This window comes from Nanorana parkeri, unplaced genomic scaffold (assembly GCF_000935625.1).
Source record: "Nanorana parkeri isolate BGI_ZX_2015 unplaced genomic scaffold, ASM93562v1 scaffold1297, whole genome shotgun sequence".
NCBI classification, from domain to species: domain Eukaryota; kingdom Metazoa; phylum Chordata; class Amphibia; order Anura; family Dicroglossidae; genus Nanorana; species Nanorana parkeri.
The window spans coordinates 158,103-171,581 of NW_017307565.1; the positions used below are offsets into that span (position 1 = coordinate 158,103).

At 40.0% G+C, this 13,479-nt stretch overlaps 1 protein-coding gene across 1 annotated transcript in view; it reads right to left on the bottom strand.

Annotated features, from left to right (window-relative positions):
* The window catches only part of TMPRSS5 (transmembrane protease, serine 5), a 49,984-nt gene extending 45,557 nt beyond the window's left edge, over positions 1-4,427 (bottom strand). Inside the window, exons 1-2 of the mRNA XM_018569182.1 lie at positions 4,422-4,427; positions 2,586-2,682 (exon numbers count right to left, since the gene is read on the bottom strand). Of these exons, the coding sequence (XP_018424684.1) occupies positions 2,586-2,682; positions 4,422-4,427 (103 nt within the window). The remainder of the gene's footprint in view (positions 1-2,585; positions 2,683-4,421) is intronic.
* Between the last annotated feature and the right edge of the window lie 9,052 nt (positions 4,428-13,479).

Genomic DNA, 13,479 nt, shown 5'->3' on the forward strand with positions numbered 1-13,479 from the left:
CTCCTTAACAGTCATGGAAACTATCACATCATCTGTAAATAAAAACCAAGAGAGCACTTTCTCCTCCGCATTATCATTTATTGTAAATGGATACAAAAAAGTAAAAATCTACTCACAAAGGTGAGGTGCAGGCAGCATCTGAACAAAAGTGTCACAGGATGACTCTATCTGCAAGGCTGTTGGAGGGTGAGATGAGACCGGCACAGACATGCTGGTTACTCTGTCATCCAAGCCTCCACTGGCTGCCATAAAAACCTGTTAGATTTTGTAGCCCTCCTCATTTTACTAACAAAAAGAGAGATTTCCCATCGCAAACTGTCCCAACATAAGGTAGGCTGGATTTGACCCTTGGCTTCTGTTTGGATCTTGGTCCTGTCTTGTGCTTCAAACAACCTACTGCCGGCCTGGCTTGACCTCGGCTCTGCCTGACCTGCCTTAGTTCCAGATTCTGGACTTCCTACCTGGCACAAGTGTATGCTGCATCCTTGGCACTCGTGCAGATCACTGTCACTCCTCCTCCCATCCTCAGGCAGAGTCGAGGGACACGAGCTGCAAGGGAAGCCTCCTCAACAGTCGGTCTCCACTCAGGTGTGTGGCACCATCACAGTTGGCCATTGATGCTTTGGGACGGGTATCTGTTTTTTTTTTACCCCCACCCCAACACTGAAGGCATGCAAGCTAGTTGCATGTTACAAGAAGTACTGCTGAGTGCATTCTTATCTTTGTTTCTTTTGTTTTTGATTTTAATAAAGGAATTGTCAAAACCATGTGTTGTGTGTTTATTTACTATTTATGTTTACTTAGTGAATGAGTAGGGGTACAACTACACCTTACTCATTCACATGGGGGGGCGGCATCTGGGTTCCCCTTTATAAAAGGGGCACCCAGATTCCTATAAGCCCCACTGTCTGCAGACCCCCACAACCACTGGGCCAGGGTTGTGGGGAAGAGGCACTTGTCCTCATTGGCATGAGAACAAGGTTCTTATCCAGGTGGTCCCCCCCTGGCAAAGCACCCTACCCATGTCGAGGGCATGTGGTCTGGTATGTTTTTTTGGGGGGGGGGGTGCATGCTGCCAGGCTCTGCCAGGCTGCTGCCCGGATCAAGGGTCTGGTAAGTCATTTTAGTGGGGAATCCATGCTTTTTTTTCAGTGTTGGGGTCCTCTCTAAAATTCGGACCAGACCTAAAGGGTCTGGTATGAATTGCCAAAAGGAATGGCACACAATTTTTTTTATTGTTCCTGTGGACTGCCAAAAGTTAAAAAAATTAAAAATAAACATTTAATGTCACTTTTCTGCTTGGTTTGTTTGTAGTTATCGTCTAACTCATCCGCAATTAACAAAACATTCGTCTGAATTGACTTTCAGACCCAAATCCCAAAAAAACGAAATAATAAAACATCTGAAATGAACCAAAATTATTTTGTGTCTAAGAGTATACACTGCCAGTTAACTTGTATTGCCTTTATAATTGTAAAGTTATCTTCTGGCCTCTCTCTAATTCAATTCTACTTTGTCACTGGAGCTTGACTTTCCCTGATTCCCCATCAGATGCCATTATTGTGTCCAGTGGGATTGCCTCAGTGACCAGTTACGGTCACTTTCTTTTGGCCAGGTAACAAAGTGAAATGAAATCAGAAAAGGGCACTGAAGATGCTTTTCTTGATAACAAAGATAATACTTGCAATTTCAGGGGTACAACAGCTATTGGCCAGGAAATTCAAACCTGACTGAAATGCTTATCTCAGAGATTAACAGGCTGGGTACCTTTTGTATTATCCTTTGAGTGCTAGGTAGGACTCAGGGCTTGAATAATTTGTTTTAATGCACATTTGATGAACTTCCCTGCCATGTGCACCACTTGTTCCAATTATAAACCAATTAACTGCTTACCATTTGTTTTCCTTGCAGTGGTTACTGAATTCACATTAAAAGTGATCAGTCACCTTGGGTATGTCTCATGTTTCTGTTTCATTGTACATTCAAACAGTGGCTGAGCATCCTCAGGGTAAGCTTGTTCCCAATGTAATCATTTCCATACATGTTCCACTGTTAATGCTCTTACAGGTTAGAGCAGGACTGCACTTCCAAAGTCTTGTAGGTAGTATTTGGCATTGGTATAATTCAAATGTATGCAGCTGAAACCTTTATTTTTAACAATAATGGTAGGATAAAGCAATGGTCATCTAACCTCTGTAAGTAAATTTTTACTACATTGTAGGGAAATGCCAGTGACTAAAACAGTATTGTGGTCAAAATGTCTCCTAGATTGAGCTATAATAAAAAAATAAACAGAGAACTTAGAACAGAAACTGCAGCAATTGCAAGCATATTGGTATGGTCTTCCAGTGTGGTTTATTGTCACATACAGTATTTTCTTTGCTTGTCAGCACTTAACTTTACTCCTTAATTTTATCCATTTATAAGAGACTGATGAAAGGGATTGGTTTTTAAATGCTTAGAAAACTCTCCATTGCCCTTCCAAGAGTTCAAAGAAACTTTGTAAAAGTAAATTAAATGTCATTTTATGTCAATGTGCAATGTAATATTAATAACAAATACCATGATCTAACTTTATATCTTACCTGCTTCAAGAGAATTAACAATTTCAAAGAGATCTCCTCTTATATTGATTGTAGTTTTTGGAATATTGGCACTTTGCTGTTCTAAATATGCTCGACTCTGTGAAGAGAAGCAGTTTAATAATATGATTTATTAGAAAATGCAATACTAACAGCACACAGTAGTCAATATTTTAGATGCATCTGCTGGTAAAAGAGTGGTAGCTATGCAAGTAAAAACCTTGTGAGTTAAAGAGGTCAGAGGTTAATGGACAGACTTGTTCTGGCTGACAGGAAGTTAACAACAGCGCAAATTTTTTTTTCTGGACCTCACTACATTATATCAAGTCTAGGGATGATGTTTGGGTTCAGGCCTGTTTTTTAAAGCTTGAAATTCAGGCCATTGCATGGAGTATTCTTGCAGGATTTCAAGTGATCTATAGTGATCTATTGCTGGCTAAGTGCCTATTAGAAGTGATCTGTTGCTGCACAGCTTCACTGACCAGATCCAGATGTCCCCATAAAGAAAAGAAAGTGTAAAACAATTTAAAAAAAATAAAATTCCTCCCCATATGAATCTCCAGGTTTCAACAATGACTTGATCTGGTTGACATTTCTATTTATTGTGAAATGACATGAAATGTCATTTTGATTTTTAGCAATTGCAAACCTGTCAAAAAGTTGATATCATGCTATTTTGAGCCCTTGCAAACTCAACCCAATCTTATCATAATGTGATGTGATGAAGTTTACGGAAACCATTTTTTTCATTGCCTGCATCATAAATTGTGCCTACAAGTGTGCAGGTGGTGTAGGATCCCCCAAGGCATGGAGTCTAAGGGCCAACTGGTGTTCTGCCAGAGACCCCTTCATGGAGGTTTGGACTTAGCTGTATGCTGACCTTAGGTCATTACCCCCAGGTTCACCCTGTTTGTGTGGAGAGTAGACACTGGAGACAGAGAGTGTGGCTGTGTTCCAGTCAGTGCTGGCAAAGGCGAGATGGCAGCATAGAAAATAGAGATCCGGAAAATGGGCCAAAGGTCAGGGGCTGGCAGTAGACAAAAATAAATCAGGAGAACTAAGCTGAGTCAGTACACAAAATATCAACCCAAGGAAGTAGGTCAGGAGCAAAGGCACAGATGTGAGCTTGGAGGTAACAGGAGTGTTGCTCAGGCAAAGGGAGCAGAGCTGAGCAGGATTTAAATAAGGAGAGAGATAGGAAGTAGCAAGAAGCAAGGTATATTAGGAATCATGTCTACCTGGCGACACCCATAGCTGCTAGCTCTGTGCAACAAAAGCAAAGCACATGCTTGTAGAACCACAGGTGCCAGCAGACTCACATAAGTAAAGAGGTAAGAACAACTGCAATGAAAAACAAAAACCTGCGCTTATGGGTGAAGAAAACTAGAAAAACAACAAAAATTCTAAGTAAGTGATATTCAATATATCATCTGATGTGTAAGTACAACAAATATCAATAACAATAAAAATGTCATAAATTGATGTTTCCAAAAAAGTGTAGAAAAATATGTGAAAAAGAAAAAGAAAAAATTGTCTATAACAACCAATGTGTTGAAATGGTGCGATCTCCCATTCTTCTTCCGACTACTCTAGATGATCCAAACAGTCAGAGGAAGAGAAAGTGTGTCCCATTCAGTGATAATTTGTGATGTAAAAGAAGGAAGCGCAGAAATCCCCTTTAGGGTATGTACTCACTGGACCGCAGCTGTTTTCATGTAGTGTAAACCACCAAGATGCAGGTAGCCGTTTGACATCCTCTTCACAATCCTGACCTTCACAGGGTTCACTGCTGTCCCTATGTCAAACTTCCGTTCGACGCCAGGAAAGAAAAGGCAGTACTTCCATGGTGTAGTAAATTAGGATAGTTTATTGAATAAAAAAAGCGCTTGAACAAAGTTTAAAATATGAAATGAAAATTCCACAAAACCGGCCGGTCAGTCTAAAAACAAACTTAATCAGACTGAAGGTGTGACTACAGGACCGCCCCCGACGTGTTTCGTCACATAGACATTTTCAAGGGTTGGCTTTTTGTTTTTCATTGCAGTGTTGGGTGTTACACCATGAGGCTGTAAGTGCTATACTGTTGCTTGTTCTCTAAGAACAACTGCAAGCCTGTTGAAGCACAGGTAACAGATCAGATCTGCAGCTGATCTGTGACATGTACATGGGTGTATAGATTTCTCTGGTGAATATAATCAGTATTGAATGCAACACTTTCTAATAGTTTCTTAGAAAGTTCTAAGACTTTCTAAGATCATACAGTCCTAAGAGAGAATGCCCTTACAGAAAATACTCAGAGAGCATTTGATCATAAGAGAAAACAAGGTTTTAGTAATTAGAAATATAGGATATATTAAAGGGGTTAAACAACACAAATAATTTGATCCTACAGATGGATGATGTGCATCCTTGAAATAAGGTTAAAGGGCACTATAGTTCTCATCACAAGTGGGGAAAAGTAGAGGGTTAATCACAGGTTTATAAATACTGTTAAGGGCTCCACATAGAAATAGGGAATATTTTCACTTGAGAGGTTATGTTAGGGTAGAGGGGGAGTATATAATATAAAGGAATTCACATTTAGGGGAGAGAAGATTATAGCACATATATCTATAGAATTGCACATAAGGGGGATCAGTTAATAAGGAAGGGTTACATGCAGGGGCGTATCTGCCGCGAGGCAAACAAGGCGTTTGCCTGGAGCGGCAGATTCCCTGACAGGGGCGTTGCTGTGGCTCTCTCCCCTTGATAAATTTCATTTATCAGGGGAAGTGAACCAGAGGCTATAGTAGCGCCGGGGACGAGGACGGCCGGCGGGGACGAGGACGGCGTGCTGCGGTGGTGTCCAGAAGGCAGCGGACGGCGGCGCTTTGAATGCCAGGTGAGTGATTGTCTGTGCAGATGGGGCCTCCCCCACGGGGGGGCTGCTACTAAATATGGAAATAAAAATATATTAAACAATAAGAGAAAACATCTATGAAAGCTGGATCCTAAGAGAAAATACTCTAAGAACATTCAATCAGAAGAGAAAATACCCCAAATACATTCAATGTTGCCCAAGCACACAACAGTGACAGCTTTATACATTGTGTGACAATCCCTAAAACTAGTGAGTGAATGCTGGTTAATTCACATAGAACAAATGTAAATGCAGTTTTGCTGAATGAAGCTATGTGATTTTATAAATAGACCCCATAGAATGGGGAATCTTCCCAATAGAGTCACATAGAGCAATAAAACCATGATAAAGGTTCTATCCCTTTCTTACAATAAAAAAAATCTGGCTATCAAATTGGTAATTTTGTTCTTAAAACCTCTGTCCACTGTTGCCAGTAGAATTGAAATCCAAACCATCTTGAAACCTTAGCATTTATTCCTGTCTCTCGTCATGCAGACAGGCTACATACACTTGATAGTCAGTTATACAACTGCTGTTGACATCCGTATTTAGTTGATCTGACTAGTGAATTCTACCATATTTTGTCCAGACCTGCCATAATAATACATTACAAAAAAAACATCATGTAAGGTTATGTTTTATAATAATATATGGGTGAGTATAATCTAAAAAATTTGTATATTAGGCTTGAACAGATTGTGTAGAAATCATGATTACAAAACATTAGTTGTAAGGGTACTTACCCTGTTCTTCCTGTCTGTGTCAGTGTATTTCGGGCACATTTTTACCTTGTCCAAAATGTGCAATACACAAATAAAAGCAAGAAGGCTTTATGTAAAGTTTAATTAAAATCCACACTCATTAATATCACAAATCCAAGAACTTGTTACTGCAGAGAATAGTAGCATCGTAATGCATTTTGCTGCTCACAGTTGCTGAGTGAGAAAGGGATCTCAATGGCGACTTCTTGTTGTCAGCTAGAACAGATTGTTATCTAGTCAAACGAGAGAGCCAAATCAGCAGAGCTCAGCTGCATAGGATTGTTGTTTGAACTCGGGTCAGGGGTGGAGGACCAGTGGCAGATCCTGTTATACACAGCTATCTGTTTCTATGAGCAAGCCGATGCTGTATGCATGCTGTATATATCAGGAATTAGCCAACAATATTACATCCAAACATTGTAGTGACAAACTGGAAATATTTACAGAAGGCACTGATAGTAAATGGAGGAGCATCATATTTATTATAGAGTAATACCGCAGATGGGGCAGCGGATCCCGGGATTGAAGGTGAGGGGTCGGGGAAGACAAAATGATATGCTGATAATTATTCCTATATAAATAAATATTAACCCTGCCCTTCAATCCCCTAAGCATCCCAAGCATAATTGTTCCTTTAATGTGATGGTAAGTCTTAATAATCAACAGGGAGACTTGGGAAGTGGGTCCAAACTTTAATTTGACAGAAAATGTTAACATTTCCATATAAATTAAGCTGCCCATATATCTAAATCTACTAATTATTTTAATGTGGACATTTTACTTAAGCTACCCTCTGCTTATTCATGTTTAATAGTATACTTTAATGCCAAATGTTGTAATACATATATTAAGGTTTTATGTGTAAAATAAATATATTATACAAAACATAAAAAAAATTATGTAAAATATCAGTGTATAAATTGGAAAACATAAAAAATACACTAAAATAGTTTCTTTTTAATTGAGGTTTGAATGTATTTAATATAATAAGATTCCACTGGGTGAATGACCTTGTGACACTAATCCTGAAACAATCACCCAACTAATGCGGCAGTATTATTAGTGCCGTTGAGCAGGTACAGTTGATCCTAACCACATTTGCTTTCCAGTAGCTTGGACACAGAGTAAAATAATTTATCTTATATGTCTCACATTTACTGCAGCTCATTTCATTCCTGCTGAGCCAAAGCTGTTCTGGCCAGTGAGTCATGTTTTGCCAGTTGGAGTGTTTGAAAAGTAAACCTTAAGCCATGTGGTATCAACTGCAGGGGGCGGATATAAAATACTAAAATGAAAATGTTCATCCAAACCAAGCTTAATATAAAAATATGTAATACGGCATAAGCAGACGCCTACACCTGGATAAGTTGGAATAACATAAATGTAAATGAGCAACTACAGCTGGAGACTGTAATAGTAATGTTGATGTATAAAATGGTTTCAAGATGTTTATAGTATAGTTGCTAATGTGTTCAGGATAATTTAAAAGGGCTTTGATAAAATAGAAATGTCACAATTTTAATAAGGGCCATGCAATCTAAAAAAAAACAGCCTGTAAAAAGCTAAAAGGCAATATATTGGCATTATCAAACAAGATTTTGAAAGCCTACTTAGGACTATTAAAATTGAAAGTGATGAGTTTATGGAGGGATAATCCAACTTACTAGCAATGCTATCGAGTGGAGTCTAAAGGACTGGGAGCCAGGGAAATATGGTAGGTATGGAGATATTCTGGAACTCTATAATATTGCATGTAGATCAGTCTTTAAGTAACAGTTAAACTCATAAGTCATTCTGTTGGTGGCTAATGAGCTCCTAATTTGACAGTGAAAGTGCAAATACAGTAATACCTTGGTTTACAAGTAACTTGGTCTGCGAGTGTTCAGCAAGGCGAGCAAACATTTCTGAAAAATTTTGCCTTGATATACGAGCGATGTCTTCCAATACGAGCAGGTTGTAGAAAGGCACCACCCGAATAATTCTGTAGCAGTGCGAGCGATGAATCTGTTTAACGACAATGCAATGTCCTCGAAAGGAGGCAACAGCAAGTTTCATTGGATAGATTCCTTGTTAAGGTTTCACAAAATGAAAAAAATTCCATTGTGCCATGAGATAGCAGTGATTCCGTTAGTGATAGTGAAAGTTGTCCAACACAATAATCCTCCTCTCTCTTGTCTCCCTCACACCAGCCAAGAAGGTACATGTAATTGGTTTATTTTTCTTTATATGTTGTATTATATTACAGTACAGTATTGTAATCATTTTTATATGAATATTTTTGGGTTGTGGAACGAATCATCTGAATTTCCATTATTTCCTATGGGGAAATTCGCTTTGATATACACTTTGGATTACAAGCATGCTTCTGGAACCAATTATGCTCGTAAACCAAGGTATTACTGTACCATAAACTCATCCATTATCCGGCATTAAAGCAACGAGCACTCTCAAGCAACCCGTAAAAAAATTGAGCACATTTGTATGCAGTTGTTTGATAGACATATGCACACTAACAAAAATGTGTTAGCAACTGAATTTATTTAGTTGCTAAATACATTCTCTGTTTACAACTTGCTGCCGACCGACGGCATGATTCCCCCAGCCGGCAGCTGAATGTAGACAATGGGCAGTGGGCTGGAACAATAGCCAGCCTGCTATTGGCTACTTCCAATTGCAATAACCAATAGCAGGCTTGTAAGCGGGTTTAGGGTGTGGCCGCTTCAAAGAGGGAATCACACGTAATTGACTTTTAACAGGATAACGTTTATTACCGGAGGGCCGGTAGTATGAAGAATATTTACAATAGTAAAGCAAACGGTTTCACTCCAGGCATGGAGACACAGGTACACAGTACAGTCACTTCAGATGTAAGCGGTAATGGGATTCGTTAGCACCCTAGACACTTCCCACTGACTGGCACAGTCTAAACCCAAGCACACAATACGTATCTGTAAGGCTGATAGCACTCTACCCGGAAGCAGCGATATTCGTTCCATACAGGGAGATAGGAGTCTGGCACACTCTTCCCGCACTCACAGCGGAGACACTGGTTTGGTTATAAACACCTGGGAGTCTTTTCATCCGACCCGGATTACCGATACAGGACTCCGTAGGAACCCTGAACTATCCCTCACAGGCTGGAACACTCTCCCTGCACTTTCCTGACTCTCCCTCACAAGCGGGTCTCTGTCCCTGTCTACATCCACACGTGTTCTGACTACAAACGTGGTTGTGTTTCCTATATAAGATAACCACCCCAAAATGGCCGACCAAATCTCCCGAGATTTCCTGTCCAATCAGGACACCAGGCTTCTTCAAAATGGTGCTGGAGACAATTGTAGAGGCTAAACAGTGCTGAACATATTTACATATAAACATATCAAAATCGCTGAAAGTAGTTATATACACTTATTAACCCACTTTATCCTGCAGCCAGCTAGGCTGCCCTATCACTGGCAACTGCCTACAGGCTGGCCATTGCACCATCCCATTGCCTGCTGTCAATGAGCAGAGGAGGGGACCTGAGAGAGAAAGTTATCTCTCAGAACATGGGGCAGGGGTGAGGGGTTGCTTGAGAGTTAATAGTAGCTTTCATCCAACCAGCAATTATAGTTATCCAGCATTTACCAATCTCCATGGATGCTGGATAACTGGAGGTTTACTGTATTCGGATCCTTAGACAAAATTATTTATTGTGTACAATGGAATGCCCATTGTTGTGTAGAATTGCATTCTATGCAGTGGCTCATTTAGTTAGAAAGGGAACAGTTTGCGCATTAACAAATTTCACAAAATTTTTGTAATTCTTAGGCGTGGCCATGGCTCAGATGAATGAAAACGTTTCTGCCATATATCCTTGATTATTTTAGATAATAGGCTACTGACTATTCTCCCTTTTATACTAGACAAAGTGATAATATAGGTTATTCATCCAGACCAGCCAGATATGAGACTGAAGAGTGTTAACACAATGATTTTGCACACAAACATAACATACCTACTAAAAGAAACAATAAAAAATGAATCTATGTAAGAAATATGTTTTTATTATTTTTAGGTATGCTCAGTGAATAGGAAAACAAAACACATACATAGTGATTTTTCTCAAATTTGAATGCAATCATGGAAATATACTTGAGGTTATATACACCCAGCAAGGAATTTTATAGTTGAATTCCGACTTTATCACATGTGGGAACTGGTATTCTTGATACTTGATCAAGTTTGTCAACCTGCAAAGCACAGGTTCACTTTGTGATTACAATAAGTAACCAGTTTACAATAATTTGCAGCCTTCATTTAAATGACAATTTCATTACATTAAATTGTTTGAGTAAATATAACACATAAAATTCAGGATTTCTATCTGTGTATAGGTGTGCTCAACAGTTTGCATAACCTGGCACAAATCGTGATATTGGCATTAATATTGAAAATATGACTGATCATGCCAAAAACTCTCTTTTAATTTAGGGATAGTGATCATATGAAGCCATTTACTATCACATATTTATTTGGCTCCTTTTAAATCATAATGAAAACCAAAATCAACCAAATGGTCCTAAACAAAAGTTTACATACACTGGAATGTTTGGCCTTGTTACAGGTACATAAAGTGACACATACACAGATAAAAAAGGCAATTAAAGGTTAATTTCCCACATCTGTGGCTTTTAAAATTACAATTAATGTCTGTGTACAAATAATCAATAAATTTGTTCACACTCACATGGATACAGTGAGCAGGCTAGATACTAAGCCATGGGGAGCTGAAAAGAACTGCCAAAAGACCTGCATAACAAGGTAATGGAACTGTATAAAGATGGACAAGGATATACAAGATATCCAAAGCCTTGAAAATGCCAGTCAATACTGTTCAATCACTTATTAAGAAGTGGAACATTCGGGGATCTCTTGATACCAAGCCAATGTCAGGTTGACCAAGAAAGATTGCAGCCACAACTGCCAGAAGAATTGTTGAGGATACAAAGAAAAACGCACAGGTAACCTCAGGAGAAATACAGGCTGCTCTGGAAAAAGACGGTGTTGTTTAAAGGAGCACAATACCACGATATCTGAACAAAAATGAGTTGCATGGGTTGAGTTGCAAGTAAGAAGCCTTTACTGCGCCAATGCCACAAAAAAGCCCGGGTAAAATATACCCGACAACACCTTGACACGCCTCACAGCTTCTTGCACACTGTAGTGATGAGACCAAAATAGAGCTTTATGGTCACAACCATAAGTGCTATGTTTGGAGAGGGGTCAACAAGGCCTATAGCTACAAGAATACATCCCCATTGTGAAGCATAGTGGTGGCTCACTGATGTTTTGCAGGTTTCACGGATGTTTTTGTGAGCTCTAAAGGCACGGGGAATCTTGAGAAAATAGATGGCAAGATAAATGCAGCATGTTATCAGAAAATACTTCATATAAACAGAAAAAAACAAAAGAGAGAGCGCTACTCCCTAGAGAAAACTTATATTGAATGGCATCTATTCATAAGAGAAAGAACAAATGTGTGTAACTTATGGTTGGAAGTCTGCAAATGTGTCAAGGAAGGTGGAACAGTGACCGGTATCTAGAGGGAGTCCAAAGCAGAATGCTGCAGCAGTGGATGGATGAGGGGGCACTGTGAAAGATCCTAGCGGCACGCGTGCACGGCTGGCCCTAAGGCTTAACAAAGAGGCTGTGCCTCGAAACGCGTAGCCGTCACGATACAGCGAGCCCGTCTGTGCACAGCTTCCACCCACTCAGACGTCTTGTCGACACTCTGCCCACCTATCTGACTCCACTATACACGCACCGAACACAGCCGCTTGCGGTCCCATTTCCACAACCGCCGCAGTCCTCCCCCCCATAGCCGCAGTGGCCCGGCCTGGCCAGCCGTGCACGCATGCCGCTAGGATCTTTCACAGTGCCCCCTCATCCATCCACTGCTGCAGCATTCTGCTTTGGACTCCCTCTAGATACCGGTCACTGTTCCACCATCCTTGACACATTTGCAGACTTCCAACTGTAAGTTACACACATTTGTTCATTCTCTTATGAATAGATGCCATTCAATATAAGTTTTCTCTAGGTAGTAGCGCTCTCTCTTTTGTTTTTTTCTGTTTATATGTCGAATTTGCAGGGTCCTCTCCCTGTCAGTGAGAGCCTGCACACCATAATTTACAGCCCGTGATTTTTCCAGTGACCAAGTATCAGTCGTGCGCTTATGTTTTTGTTTATCAGAAAATACTGGCAGACAATTTGCATTCTTCTGCACGAAAGCTGCACATGGAGCTTTCTAGCTCGACAATGACCCTAAGCACAAGGCCAAGTTGAACCTCCAGTGGTTACAGCAGAAAAAGGTGAAGGTTCTGGAGTGGCCATCACAGTCTCTGGACCTTAATATCATTGAGCCACTCTGGGGAGATCTCAAACCTAGAGGCATTTTGCCAAGACGAATGGGCAGCTTTACCACCTGTAAGAATTCGGGGCCTCATAATCAACTATTACAAAAGACTACTCACTGTTATTGATGCTAAAGGGGGCAATACACAATATTAAGAACCAAGGGTATGCAGACTTTTGAACAGGGACCATTTTTTTTGCCATGATTTGTTTTATGATTGTGCCATTCTGTTATGACCTACAGTTGAATATGAATCCCACAAGAAATAAAAGAAATGTGTTTTGCCCGCTCACTCATGTTTTCTGTAAAGATGGTACATATATTACTAATTCTCCAAGGGTATGCACACTTTTGAGCTCAACTGTAAGTATCTACCAATGTATCCTTAGGAGAAGAGAAGCTTCAGGGACCGGAAAAGCAGGAAGCCGGCTCAGTGGTTTGGGGGAGTATAACCCACTGGAAGGGCTAATAAAAGCTTTGCTCGGAGCTCTTCCTCAAATGCCTTCTCACATATGCCTTTATCGGTAAAAGTAGGAAATTCATTTACTCACCCAAATATTCCAGCTGACATGATGTGGTTTGTTAACCCCAATGCCTCTAATTTCCTAGACAAGCCACGAGTTTCAGAGGGGGTCAACCAATTCCTACATGTTAGCTCTCAAAATTAATAACTAATTTTTCATTTTTAAAGCATTTAGACTAAAAGATTTTCTTTAGTGTAATTTATTTATGTCTAGGGGAGCTGTGTAAAGGACATTTACTTACCTAATCCCATGCCTACTTCTCTCCCCTCTGCTCTGGCTTGTGAACTGTCCCTCAGCCTCCTCACATATAATGCGG